General features: G+C 47.6%; 1 protein-coding gene across 1 annotated transcript in view; it reads left to right on the forward strand.

Annotated features, from left to right (window-relative positions):
* The window catches only part of PTPRA (protein tyrosine phosphatase receptor type A), a 127,577-nt gene extending 114,459 nt beyond the window's left edge, over window positions 1-13,118 (forward strand). Inside the window, exons 18-24 of the mRNA XM_026648119.1 lie at window positions 505-598; window positions 6,058-6,134; window positions 9,906-10,040; window positions 10,570-10,695; window positions 11,326-11,477; window positions 12,118-12,253; window positions 12,806-13,118. Of these exons, the coding sequence (XP_026503904.1) occupies window positions 505-598; window positions 6,058-6,134; window positions 9,906-10,040; window positions 10,570-10,695; window positions 11,326-11,477; window positions 12,118-12,253; window positions 12,806-12,880 (795 nt within the window). The 3' untranslated portion in view covers window positions 12,881-13,118. The remainder of the gene's footprint in view (window positions 1-504; window positions 599-6,057; window positions 6,135-9,905; window positions 10,041-10,569; window positions 10,696-11,325; window positions 11,478-12,117; window positions 12,254-12,805) is intronic.
* The last annotated feature ends 1,555 nt before the right edge of the window (window positions 13,119-14,673 follow it).

The following is a 14,673-nucleotide window of genomic DNA, read 5'->3' on the forward strand; positions in this document are numbered from 1 at the left end:
TTAAAAAAAAAAAAAAAAAAATGGGCCATTGGGGCACACAGAGATGAAGTGACTGGCCCAAGGCCACACTGGGAATTTTTGGCAGAGCCAGGAATTGAGCCAGGTCTCCTGACCATCCTTATGAGAGTACAGAGGGGGATTGTAGCTCTGACAGCTCCATTGCAGAATATAGTGTGCACAGCTGCATACGATGAGACACAGGCCGTGGCATCATGCAGAGACCCGCCTCAAGGCTCATTATTTAAAGGAGAGGAGGGATGGCCTAGAGTAACAATGATGAAAGCGTGAGCTCCCTCTGCTGGTGCATATCCCAGTGGCTGGGAACTGCTGGCTTGAGGCAGTTCACTCAGACTGGGCAGTTGGCTCGGATTGGCACAGGGCCTGGGCAGGCGTGCAGGCTTGGGGCGACTGGCTTGGACTGGTGTGGGGCGTTTTGACTGTTATGGTCTTGGCTTCTTTTGGTCATTTGAAAGTTGTAGGTTGATTTTATTGTCCCCCATGCAGAAACTAACTTCAATCAAAATCCAGAATGACAAGATGAGAACAGGCAACTTGCCGGCAAACATGAAGAAAAACAGGGTGCTTCAAATAATTCCATGTGAGTTTTTCTTCCATCCTGCCCAGGGCAAAGACACGCTCAGGGGACAAATGAATAAATATAGAGGGTGAGTCATTTGGGAGGCAAGAGGCATCAGCAGCTGCGGAGAAGGTGGCTCTCGCACCAACAGTAGTTTGTGAAGGGGATGGGGAGGAACCACTGTGAGTGGAGGGAGCAGAGTGGTCAGCATAAGATGGAAGGCTTTGAAAACAAATGAGGTAAATTTGAAGTGGATCCTGAAATGAATGGGGAGCCAGTGGAGGCATCTGAGCATTGAGGCTGTAGCTGGGCTTACCCAGTCTGGCTTTGGGCCCTGCCCTTGCCTCGGTTTCCCCTTCTTCTCCAGTTTAGAAAACTTCACACTGCAGGTGTTTTCTCAATAATTCTCCCCTTTTGGGAGTCTGATTTATTAAAAAAGTTGAAAACTTCCCCCAGCCTTCCTAGCTGGCTCACACCCTTGGTGGAGGGCTCTTAGACATGTCCCTGCCAAGGCTTTCCTCTAGCAGGCTGGCTCCCCACTCTCCAGCCCCCTGACCCCTTGCCTGGAAGCTAAGGGGCCTGTAACTCTGTACAGAGCAGCTCTTCTGCTCCTTTGAGTCTCTCTTCAAACTCTCCCTCACTGAGTTCACGCTGCCTTTTACATCTTCTAGTATAACTGGTTCTGAGTCCTATGCTTTGATCACGTGACCTCTGTATTCATTCCCTCCACCTGGGGAGATGGGCGAAGCTGGCTGTTAGGGCCAGCTTACTCTGTGGCAGGCCATGTGCTCACGCTTCTTGGTGTTTGTGAGAAGCTGGGCAGCAGCATGCAGACTAGAAGAGATGACTCACTACACAGTACAAAGTAGCCTGCCCGGGAGATCATTGAATCATAGAAGATTAGGGTTGGAAGAGACCTCAGGAGGTCATCTAGTCCAACCCCCTGCTCAAAGCAGGGCCAACCCCAACTAAATCATCCCAGCCAGGGCTTTGTCAAGCCTGACCTTCAAAACCTCTAAGGAAGGAGATTTCACCACCTCCCTAGGTAACCCATTCCAGTGCTTCACCACCCTCCTAGTGAAATAGTTTTCCAAATATCCAACCTAGGCCTCCCCAACTGCAACTTGAGACCATTGCTCCTTGTTCTGTCATCTACCACCACTGAGAACAGCCGAGCTCCATGCTCTTTGTAACCCCCCTTCAGGGAGTTGAAGGCTGCTATCAAATCCCCCATCACTCTTCTCTTCTGCAGAATAAATAAGCCCAGTTCCCTCAGCCTCTCCTCGTAAGTCATGTGCCCCAACCCCCTAATCATTTTTGTTGCCTTCCGCTGGACTCTACAATTTGTCCACATCCTTTCTGTAGTGGGGGGCCCAAAACTGGATGCAGTACTCCAGATGTGGCCTCACCAATGCCGAATAGAGGGGAACAATCACTTCCCTCGATTTCCTGGTAATGCTTCTACTAATGAAGCCAATATGCCGTTAGCCGCCTTGGCAACAAGGGCACACCTTTGGCTCATATCCAGCTTCTAATCCACTGTAATCCCCAGGTCCCTTTCTGCAGAACTACCTCTTAGCCAGTCGGTCCCCAGCCTATAGCAGTGCATGGGTTTCTTCTGTCCTAAGTGCAGAACTCTGCACTTGTCCTTGTTAGAAATCTGATGAGGTTCTTTGGCCAAATCCTCCAATTTGTCTAGGTCACTCTGGACCCTATCCCTACCCTCCAGCATATCTACCTCTCCCCCCCAGCTTAGTGTCGTCTGTGAACTTGCTGGGGGTGCAATCCATCCCATCATCCAGATCATTAATGAAGATGTTGAATAAAACCGGCCCCAAGACCAACCTCTGGAGCACTGCGCTTGATACTGGCTGCCAACTAGAGATCGAGCCGTTGATCACTACCCGTTGAGCCCAATGATCTAGCCAGCTTTCTATTTACCTTATAGTCCATTCATCCAGTCCATACTACTTTAACTTGCTAGCAAGAATACTGAGAGAGACTGTATCAAAAACTTTGCTAAAGTCAAGGTATATCACATCCACCCCTTTTCCCCATATCTGTAGAGCCAGTTATCTCATCGTAGAAGGCAATCAGGTTGGTCAGGCATGACTTGCCCTCGGTGAATCCATGTTGACAGTTCCTGATCGCCTTCCTCTCCTCCAAGTGCTTCAAAATGGATTCTTTGAGGACCTGCTCCATGATTTTGCCAGGGATTGAGATGAGGCTGACCTGTCTGTAGTTCCCCGGGTTCTCCTTCCCTTTTTTAAAGATGGGCACTATTTGCCTTTTTCCAGTCGTCGAGGACCTCACCCGATCATCACAAGTTTTCAAACATAATGGCCAATGGCTCTGCAATCACATCAGCCAACTCCCTCAGCACCCTCGGATGCATTGCATCCGGCCCCATGGACTTGTGCATGTCCATCTTTTCTAAATAGTCCTTAACCTGTTCTTTCACCACTGAGGGCTGCTCACATCCTCCCTATACTGTGCTGCCCCGTGCAGCAGTCTGGGAGCTGACCTTGTCTGTGAAGACCGAGGCAAAAAAAAGCATTGAATACTTCAGCTTTTTCCACATCAACTGTCACTAGGTTGCCTCCCCCATTCAGTAAGGGTCCCACACTTTCCCTGACCACCTTCTTGTTGTTAACATACCTGTAGAAACCCTTCTTGTTACCCTTTACATTCCTTATTAGCTGCAACTCCAATTGTGCTTTGTTTGGCCTTCCTGATTATACCTCTGCATGCTTGAGCAATATTTTTGTACTCCTCCCTAGTCATCTCTCCAAGTTTCCACTTCTTGTAAGCTTCCTTTTTGTGTTTAAGCTCACCGAAGATTTCACTGTTAAGCCCAGCTGGTCACCTGCCATATTTGCTATTCTTTCTGCATATCAGGATGGTTTGTTCCTGCGCCCTCAATAAGGCTTCTTTAAAATAAAGACAGCTTTCCTGGACTCCTTTCCCCCTCATATTAGCCTCCCAGGGGATCCTGCCCATCAGTTCCTTGAGGGAGTCAGTCTGCTTTTCTGAAGTCCAGGGTCTGTATTCTGCTGCTCTCCTTTCTTTTGTCAGGATCCTGAACTCGACCATCTCGTGGTCACTGCTGCCCAGGTTGCCACCCACTTCTACTTCCCCTACCAATTCTTCCCTGTTTGTGAGCAGCAGGTCAAGAGGAGCACAGCCTCTAGTTGGTTCCTCCAGCACTTGCACCAGGAAGTTGTCCCCAACACTCTCCAATAACTTCCTGGATTGTCTGTGCACTGCTGTATTGCTCTCCCAGCAGATGTCAGGGTGATTGAAGTCCCCCATGAGAACCAGGGCCTGTGATCTGGAAACTTCTGTTAGTTGTCCAAAGAAAGCCTCATCTACCTCATCCTCTTGGTCTGGTGGTCTATAGCAGATGCCCACCACGACATCATCCTTGTTGCTCTCGCCTCTAAACTTAACCCAAAGACTCTCAACAGGCTTTTCTCCAGTTTCATGCTAGAGCTCTGAGCAATCATACTGCTCTCTTACATACAGTACAACTCCTCCACCTTTTCTCCCCCGCGTGTCCTTCCTGAACAGTTTATACCCATCCATGACAGTGCTCCCGTCATGTGAGTTACCCCACCAAGTCTCTTATTCCAATCACATCATAGTTCCTTGACTGTGCCAGGACTTACAATTCTTCCTGCTTGTTTCCCAGGCTTCTTGTGTTCGTGTGAAAGCACCTAAGATAACTAGCCGATTGGCCTACTTTTTCAGTACGATTCAGGAGGCCTCCCCTGTTGCACCCTCCTCCTTGTGTCTCCTCCAGGTATCCCACTTCCCCACTTACCTCAGGGCTTAGGTCTCCATCTCCATCTCCATCTCCAACTAGGCTTTTAACCTAGTTTAAAGCCCTCCTCACTAGATTAGCAAGCCTGCCTGCGAAGATGCTCTTCCCTCTCTTCGTTAGGTGGATCCCATCTCCTCCTAGCGATCCTTCTTCCTGGAACAACATCCCATGGTCAAAGATCCAAAGCCCTCTCTCCGACACCACCTGCATAACCACGCATTTACTTCCACAATTCGATGGTCCCTACTTGGGTCTTTTCCTTCAACAGGGAGGATGGACAAGAACACGACTTGCACCTCAAACTCCTTTATCCTTCTTCCCAGAGTCATGTAGTCTGAAGTGACCCGCTTAAGGTCATTCTTGGCAGTATCACTGGTGCCCATGTGTAGAAGTAGGAAGATGAAGAGCCAGAGCCATGCAACACGTCATGCAGATTTTTTTTTCCGTCTTATCCACCTGTTACGTTCCATCTGATAGTTGTCTGGGACAAGGGACTGTCTTTGTTAGTTATCTGTGCAGTGTCTAGCACTGATCCGTGATCCTAGATGCTACTGCAATACAAATTAATAATAATGATTTAGGCCATGTGAATTTTGGCTGTGCGAACCGTGCTCCATGTGCTTGCAAGCAATTATTCTACAGTGCCTAGATACTGATATGTGAGGGTTCAGATTGGGGGAAAATAAACACTAGTACTCTCCTAAGCCCCACCCTCTGTTGACACCAAAATGACAAGTCACCCTTAGCAGACTCTGCTGGAATTCCATGGTCTCTCTCCTTCCAATCTTTGATCCATGAAATAGCAGTTCTGACTTTTAAATTGTCATCATTGGGCTTCAGAGTCAACACCCCATTGGTCTGAAAAGGAGTGGTTCAAACTGCTGTGTAGACAGCACTGCATTGGTTCCTGGATTCACATTTCAGGTTGCAACCATGAAGGCTAAAGACTTAACCTCAACTTTCATTTAAAAGAATTAAGATGGTAGTCACTGGGGGAAAGTGCTATCTTGAACTGAGATGGCAAATGGGTGAATATTTGCTGTGTTCATGCTAAAGGAGGCAGACCATGCTGGACAATGTCCATTCCCAGTATGGTTTAGGAACAGAGCTGGTCAACATTTGAGATTTCTGGTTCATGAGAAATTTTGATATTTCAGAATTTGAGTACCACTATTCATTCTTTTCCAGTGAAAATTTCTGACCAGCTCTATTCCTAAATAGTTTCGCCCAAGGCACAAACACTTCTCACTCTGCTTTAGTGTGTCGTTAACACTATGATTTATCTGTCCAAGAGCCCCAGGGTCTCCATTACTATCCATTATCTGAGCCCCCCCACAATCTTTAATGAATGTATCCACACAACACACCTGTGAGGTACGAAAATGCTGTTATCTCCAATGTGTAGATGGGAACTGAGGTACAGAGAAATTAAGTGGCTTGCCCAGGGTCACACAGGGAGTCTGGGATACAGCATGGAACTGAATGGAGGTCTCCCAAGTCCCAGGCTAGCTCCCTGTTCACCGAGCCATCCTTCATCTCAGTTGTCTCAATCCGATGGCACCCTTGGGCATCCAAAGGTTGATGCCTGAGTAGCAAGTGTCTGTGTTTTGAAAGTATTCCCCAAAAGTCCAACCTGCTTGTCTGGCTTCTATTTTAGATGAGTTCAATCGAGTGATCATTCCAGTGAAGAGAGGTGAAGAGAACACAGACTATGTCAATGCGTCCTTTATTGATGTAAGTTCTTGTTTCCTGTTCATACTCTAACCATGGACTCTACAACCTGCAGCCAATAACCCTCCACCTCAAACATAGCCAGGATGGGCCTAGTCTTGAAATGCTTGCTTTTTAGTGTGTTGGGTTTTTTTATTGTATTTAGAGCTGATGGAAGGTGCTAGGCTGACTGGGGACTGGAGTCCCCTGTTTATCCTGATAACATGTACAGCTCAGGCAGAAGCAGCGTGAGCTTCCATCCTGCCCCACCATGACCTGAAGAGAGACATCTCAGGGTGATTTCAGCCCCGTTAGGATCCTCCACTGAGCCCCCCAACAAGTTTGATAGTGACTCTAATGATGTGGATAACTGTCTGCTAGGCATAGAACAGGGACTACCAGCTCCTTTCATTTGGCCACTGAACATCCACCAGACAATGCAATGTAATAATAATACACAGCTCTCAAAGCCCTTGACAAAAGCAGATCAACCTCATTATCCTCAGACTGGAGTAAATGAGGCAAAGAGGTTAAGTGATCTACTCACCAAGGGCTAGATCGCACAGTCCTTGCTGACAGGTAGTCCTGTTGGTGTCAATGGGAAGCCTCTCATTAGCATTCATCTACACGCAATCCACCCAACAGTGAGTAAGTGCTATAGGACCCAGGTCTTTTGACACCCAATCCTGTCTCTAACCCCCAGATGACAGTTGCTCCCAAAGGCAAGTCATTTTTGATGATGATTGTCCTGGGCTAGACTCGAACCCGTGACCGAGAGGGGAAAGGCACTGTATCACATTCATAATGCCCTGAGCTATCTATCCCCCTGCAGTGTAATTTTCTAATGAGTATCATCCATAACGGGTGAGTCCCGCTATGCTGATCTGTCATTACATTCTGACTCTATCTGTTTCAAACAGAGCGCAGTATAAGCAGCCCTCCTGGCATCCCAGCCCTGTTTGTTTGTCATGAATCTAGGTCAGAAAGCCCTTGATGCGGTGTAGGCAGCTTTGTTGAGAATTCAATTTCCTGCCTCTACTGAACTTTGCTTGACTGACACGCTCCACATGACTAAGCATCTTTGTGTTCTCACTGCAAACTCTGATGAAAAAGAACAACAGAAACTTTGACTGTCAGAAGGAGGAATGTTTCTTGGTTGTGGAACAGCAGTTGTCACCTTGTACTGGAGATTGCAGTGTAGGCCTGGTTTTGCTCCTCTCTGCTTAAAATTCACAGTAAAAGCTACATCGTTAAAACTGGTAGGTTAGGTCTGGGCCCAGGGTAAAATTTTTCTACAAAAGTTGAACTGACTCAAACAAGGGGTTCCTGAATTATGACATCCTAAAAGCGGGTGTTCTCCGTGGTCCAAAGAGGCTTCTGATGTTTTGGTCATTTCGTGGTGGTGGTTTTTTGCCTCTCTGTAGCAAAAACAAAAACTGCAAAGAGGAGAAAAACTCTTGAGTTTGTTTGGCAGCCCTGGCAGTGAGCCAGTGCCCAGGACCAATATTTAGCTGACTAAAGCCTAATTTCCAAAGACCTCAACTTTTTAATTTGGACCATCACTGTGGATTGTTGGCTGTGCTTAGCCAAGCACAACCTTGCTGGAGACGTGAGCTTTCCTCTACAGAAGCAGTAAGGTCTGGTCCTGATTTAACTACATTGCGTTAGACACTGAGTTCGTTAATTTGGTGTCATCCCCTTGTGTGGACACTTCTAAACTAGAATCTGAGTGTTCACACAAGTGACTTGCAGCTGTTTACTACATCAGTTTCTAAAGCAGTATAGTTAAATCTGAACCATTTTCTTTTGTAGACAAGACCTAAGTCTGTAGCCCCTTACTGTGCAGAGACAGAGCTCAGATTTGATGTCACTGCATCACCGTGAAGGCTTCTTACTATAATAAAGACACATTTCTATCAAAAGCCTCATCAGCCCCCTGACAAGCTCGCTAAGGACTGGCAGACCTACCAAGGCTCCTAGAAACTTTGAGTGCCCCCTGAGGCTGGGTGGGGTTCTCTTTCATGCAGACCTGGGTAGGTCCACAGGAAGAGGATGCCAATTTGATTCCTCCAAGTCCCCTGTGCAGTCCATTCCACATCCGCCTGCAGCCTTCCCAAGGTCTGCAGGAGCCAGGCTCTCTTCCTACCACTGTTGGGACTGAGCGAGTCAGGACCACAGACCCTACCCCGCATTCCTGTCGACCTCTATATGCCTCAATCTTCTCCCACCTGCAAAATGAGGACAGGAACACCCGCCTCACAATGAGGCTGGGAGGCTTAGTGAGGGTTTGTCAGGCAGTTTGAGATCCATGGGTGGAAGGTACATGAGAAATAGGACCATTGTGTGGTGCAGAAAGCTGGAAACCTGATCTCTGGCTCTTCGTACCATGGGTTACAGCTCTCAATTCTTCAAGAGCCAAATGAGCAACGTGGGCCACTTACAATGCGTGGCAAAGACCCAAAAGGAGACGCGCTGCCCAACACAAGAGAGGCACATGCTTGAGATGCTGTAAGGCTCTTTATGTAACATGTACAAGACTCTTGATCGTCTGATTCCTTTGTGTTACCCACTAATTTACTGGACCACCCTGTGTAGGGCAGAGTGATTGGATAGCTAAGCTCAATGATGTGCCTGTGATGAGTCATAGCTGAAAGGTGGGCCTGGGAAGGCTGAATGCATTGGAATTAAAGCTACTTTGGGGTCAGAATCAATGCTAAAAAACAAGGCTCCCCAGGAAGGGAGAATGTTTTGAATATGTCTAAGTAATAGCCTGTAGTGTGAGTCCTCACCATGGAGCATGACTGAAGCAGCACATTGAGGCATAACAGAGCTGATAGAGCGGAGATGAGTGATGGCAGAGCCTTGGCAGAGCAAGAGATGCTGCCATCTTGACTTTTTACATTTGGATCATGGGACGAAAGAGCAGCCTCCAAATACGTCAAGGGTGTAGGTGCCAGAAGGGGAAAGCAGTTACTTACGTGATATACTGGGGATAAGCCAGAGTGATGGGTTTACGTCATAATAGGGGAGATTGGAATGTGATGTATTGCCCTGTGGAACAGTCTCCCTGTGGTGGAAGCCTCATCACCTGGGACATTTAAAACAGATCTGCACCCCCTGTCTGACCCTGTACTGGTTAGGGCCATTTCTGTCTCTAACTCTTGTGATTCTATCTGCCGTGAAAAGGATAAAAAACCATGTGCTACACAGCAGAAGATCTACACCAAGTAATTTTGTACAAGAAGTTGTTGAAGCTTCCAACTTCTGAATGAAAAGGAAACGGGATCATAGAAGTTAGAGATGAAAAAGGTTTGTTGCAGCACTGATCCCCTTCCCTGCCTGTGCAGAAGACAGCCAAGTTCATAAGCCTTGGGCAAACAAGGACCAAGTTTTTCAACTGCCACCAGGAAGGGATTTCAGGTTCTGGTTGGTGTGGGGAGAGAAATGGGGGAGACTGAGCTTTGGTGCGGTTTCCTCCTGAAACCAAACACATTGGTTTCATATGAGCTGTGCTTTGGAGCCTGTGATCCACCCACAGAACTCTCCCAGTGAGTTCCCACCCAGTTCCCCAGGTGCCCACTGTTACCAACCCTTCACACTTTTTGTCCATATGCTCTGCACCATCTGATAGTAATCTCTTTGTGGATGAACTTTTCAAAGTGGCTGTGAGGGAGTTCATTGCAGCATAGCTCTGTGTCAGGTAAAACAGCTGCTGCTGCAGATGCTGGCAGCACTGGGGTGATTTCCAGTCTGCATCAGTTCTGCCGCCCCAACAACTATGGCTTGAAATTGCAGGGTTATCGCCAGAAGGACTCATACATTGCTAGCCAGGGACCTCTCCAGCACACAATAGAGGATTTCTGGAGGATGATCTGGGAGTGGAAATCCTGCTCTATAGTTATGTTAACAGAGCTGGAAGAGAGAGGCCAGGTAAGTGCCTGGGATTAACTAATCCTGCAGCTGGTGGGAAAGCAACATCATTATGACTCCATCACTGGTGGGAAAAATCAATGCAAGACCCTACAGCCCTTTGACGGCCCTATTATTTGTTCCCAACACATCCCAAATTATGTAATTATTTAACCCAACCTTCTCTGGAGAACCTCGTGCTGCAGCCCGACTTCTAGTTTTACCCCCCAAAGAATCCACGTGCTTATAGACACAGTATAAATTTCAGACGTGAGGAGATGAGACAAGGACCCAAGACATTCCGCTCCCAAAACACCTCTTGAGCTAAATGGCCACTCACTAGTTACTGTCTGTGTGCTGGCCAATGGAGAGCAACATCACTCATGCACAAAGCTAGAGAGCAGCATCCTAATTCCCCTCTAAACCTCTGAGTCCCATGGCTGGCCTACCGAGGCCTCCTCGTAACAGACCCCTCAGGCCAGGATGGGGAGGAGGGGATTTCACGCTGCCACATGAAGGTTTCTCACCTCGTCACCTCATGCTTTCTCAGGAGAAATGTGCCCAGTACTGGCCTTCTGATGGCTCTGTGTCCTATGGAGACATCACCATGGAGCTGAAAAAAGAGGAGGAATGTGAGAGCTACACAGTGCGGGACCTGCTAGTAACAAACACCAGGGTAGGAGTCTCTCTCCCTCACCATGGAAGGCAGCTGTGGGATCTCTGGGCACTTGCTGTAGTTAACCCCTGGTTCTGTCTATAGGTGCCCTGCTTCCCCTTGCTCCTGCAGCCCTGTCCCAAATGCTGATTCTCCCCCTTTCCCCTGGGCCCTCCTCAGCTTCCATACCCTTCCACAATCGCCCCAAAATGACACCTCCACTGTCCGTTCCCTCCCTGTTCACCCCACTCCCTGCACACTGCTGTCCTATCCCCTTCCCCGTTGTTAACCCTCCTCTCCCACTGACTTCTGGTCATGCCTCCCCCACTGCGGGGTTCCCTTCCCCCACCAGAAACTGTTATCCACTCCCTGCTGCCATCCAGCCCATACTCTTACCTCTGCTGGCTCCCTCCTGGGCCACCCAAACCCTCCCTGGTTTCCAGTTCCCAACTTTGTCCCCCAGGGCACCCCCCACCAACCGACTCCCTGGCACACTGCCACTGGTCCTATTGGGCATCGGCTGCCACTGCCCTTCTGATCATTCTCTTCTAACCTTTCTTCCCAAGCCCTTGCAACAGTCTGTTTCCAGCTATGCACCTGGACTTAGGTTGGTCCAGTGGAGTGAAGTTGTCATTGTTTTTCTCCTGCAAGGAAAACAAGAGCCGGCAGATTCGACAGTTCCATTTCCATGGCTGGCCGGAAGTTGGAATCCCTAGTGATGGGAAAGGAATGATCAATATCATTGCAGCTGTGCAGAAACAACAGCAGCAGTCTGGGAACCATCCAATCACTGTGCACTGCAGGTACAGCCCCGTCAGGGCAAGGGACTGGACACAGCATTGCTCTGGTCTTGGGTAACTGTGATAGATCTGCAAGCCAGTGAAAGGGACTGGGCTGGTGACCAACGTCCTCAGCCCACTGATCAGGAGCAGCACAGACAGCTGTGGTGCAAGGTTCCCTCACGCTGCCCCAGCCAATGTGCCTCAACCTGGAGCTGGAAGGGTCCGGGAATAATTCTGTCACCAGGCCCCATTCTGTCCTTGGCGTCTCTTCCTCCTATATCAGGGACAACTGAGTTTTTGTGGGGGGTTTTGATGTGGAGAAATTGGGAACTGGTCTGAGACCACTCAGCTCATGTCATAGGATGTCCAAACCTTCTGCACCATCTGACTAGCTGTTTGACCTCCTAATTCTGGCCAGACATGAGCTGGTGCCCAAGACAGGAGGGAACAATGCATAGTTAGTCCGATGGGATGCTTCACATGAAAACAACTGTCTATAAATGGTGGTTAAACTAGAAAGCACAAAGGAGACTGTTCAAGATGTTCACGTTCCCCAGCATTTCCCTCCCACTGCCTGAGTTGGAGCATCCATGCAGCCAAATGAATGTGCTCTGTACTGATGTTCACTTTTTCTGTGCTCTTCTGTTTGTCTCTTTGCCAGTGCTGGGGCAGGAAGAACAGGAACCTTCTGTGCACTGAGCACTGTCCTGGAAAGGGTTAAAGCCGAGGGGATTCTGGATGTCTTTCAGACAGTGAAGAGTTTAAGATTACAGAGGCCGCATATGGTGCAGACACTGGTAGGCACGAGTTATTGCGTCTTCACTACCTAGCTCCCTTCATGCCTTAACAGATCTCATTTGAGATGTACCTGCAAATTTTCCTTCCTCTCAACCAAGTTTTTTGAGTGGAAATTTCCCTAGTTAAAATAATCCTAATGGTGGGGAGAAGGAGGATTCTCTCCCCTACCCCCTTCGTCCTAACAACTGGAGTTCTACAGGAAGGGAGAACTGTGCTAGGAATAAGGAGACCTGATTCTGTTCCAGACACTACCACTGACTTTCTTTTTCACCACGGGAAGTTACTTACAGACAGAAGTGCCAAACATCCGTAGCTTCTGCTGAGCTGTGGATGCTCTGCATGACTCAGTTTTGCCCATCTGTACGATGGGAATAATGGTGCTTCACCCTTCTCTTGTAACGTACTCTGAGATATGCGGTTGAAATTGTTTTGATACAGGACAGGAAGGGACCACTATGATTATCTAGCCTGACCCCTTCATAACACAGGCCATAAGTGCAAAGTACCTTTCCTCATCTAATGCTGTGCTTTTCCTCTCCCAAACATCACAGGAACAGTACGAATTCTGCTACAAGGTGGTGCAGGAATACATTGACGCCTTCTCAGACTACGCCAACTTCAAGTGAAAAAACAAAACAAAAAGAAACAAATGACAGAAGAGTTGCCTTCTTTAATATTTTGTAATATTCTGTTTGTTAATATACCCCCCAAAATATGTGTATATATCTTAACTGTTTTAGAGATTGGTACCATAGGCTTCATATTAGCTGGAGATTTTATATGTAGCAAAAGTGTTAGCGCGGATACTGTTGGCTCCTTTTTTTCCAATGTTTTATTGGGGAATTAAATAGCGTGATGTTTGGATTAATATTGTCAATCCATCTCTCTGCTGGAGAGTTGATATAGGCTGTTGTTTTGTTTGTAAATCTTTTTTTTTTTCCCTGAGGGAGTAAAGCCTTTTTAAAAATAATAATATTCCGGATCTCATCTAAAAGCACAAGCTTTTCCGAACCTGTGGGGAAATGGTTTCACATTTTCCTGCTGTTCTGCTCTTAAAAGAAAGAAAGGAAGAAAGAAAGAAAAAAGCTTATTCTGTATATATCCTAGTTTTTGTATAAAAAGAGAAAAAGCAAAAATTTCTTTCTCCGGGACTAAATAACTCTGCGTCACCAACTGAAAATGGTAATGGACTTGTAAGTGGCAGCAACAGTTGGGATTTCAACCAGAAAAAAAAAGGATTTTTGCTCCCTAAAGGAAACTTCCCTGTATGTGTGCCAGATTTCAGATTGGTTTTATCTGCCTCTCAGTCACAGCCTTGTCTGGCAGTTATTGGCAGGCAGCACGGTAGGTCGTTTAGATGTCTAGCTGAACTGCAGGTGCAGTCACATACGTGGATGGCCTTACCCGCTCCTGCAATTAACAAAGGCCATTGAAATCCTCTGGCTCTCTGTCTGTCCGTCTGTGTTCATCAGTGAACAGTAGCAGCTTTGTTGTTGTTAGTATTAAGACTCATTTTCTTTCTCTCTCTCTCTCTCTCTCAAGGCAAAGCCAAATGTTTCACTCTAGTCTTGTGTACTCTGGGAGTTTCAGCCATTGGTGTCCAGCAAGTGGTGTAGCTTCACCAGCACAAATGCTTAGTGTAGACAGGCAAAGCCTCTAAAAGTCACTGTTTGTACCTCTGCCTGAAACTGGGGTTAAGCTACACTTGTGCAAATCATGGCTTCTTGCAGCTTTGCCTGTCTACGTGGGGAGTGTGCACTGGCACAGCTCCACCAATGGCTGCAGCTGGGGCAAATCCCCAGTGTAGACAAGGGCTTGGTCTGTGTTCTGCCATGAGAGCCGTGTTTACTTCATGCTTGTCTTACAACTGCCAAGGGTGTTTGTTGGCCCATGTCAGTTATGGGTTGCCCGACCCTGTTTCCTTTATGCTTGGAGGCAGGAGTGCCATGTGCCTGCTGGCTGTCAACATATCAGAGCCTCCATGGCCAAGAAATGTGTTTAATTTTACTCCTTTCCATTTCTGTGGTCAGAAGGACTGAGAGAAAGAGAGTGAGGAGGGGCCTTCCTTTCAGTAGGTCTCTTCTAGGTGCTGGTGCCATGGTTTGGAGAGAGGATGTGGCACCATAACAATCCAAACTTCAGCCAGCCATTGATTGTCCCTCAGACATCAAGTGCGATCAGCTCCCGGATACATCTCTTCCTTCCCTCCACACCCTATGAATGGTCCTTTAGCAGCTCCTGGGCTAGACTTTCCTCTCCTACCAGTATAACTACAATGAAAGCCAAGGATTTACACACAAGTCATACTGGTGGGAATAAGGTCAGAATCAGGCCTGGTGGGGGGTTCTGCCAAGAATACTGTCGGTCCACAGGCCCAATTCTGTATTTCCTTAGCACTGAAATGAAAATTAAAATAGAG

The sequence above is a fragment of the Terrapene carolina genome, unplaced genomic scaffold (genome assembly GCF_002925995.2).
Source record: "Terrapene carolina triunguis isolate 2854851 unplaced genomic scaffold, T_m_triunguis-2.0 Scaffold66, whole genome shotgun sequence".
In the NCBI taxonomy this organism is placed as follows: Eukaryota; Metazoa; Chordata; order Testudines; family Emydidae; genus Terrapene; species Terrapene triunguis.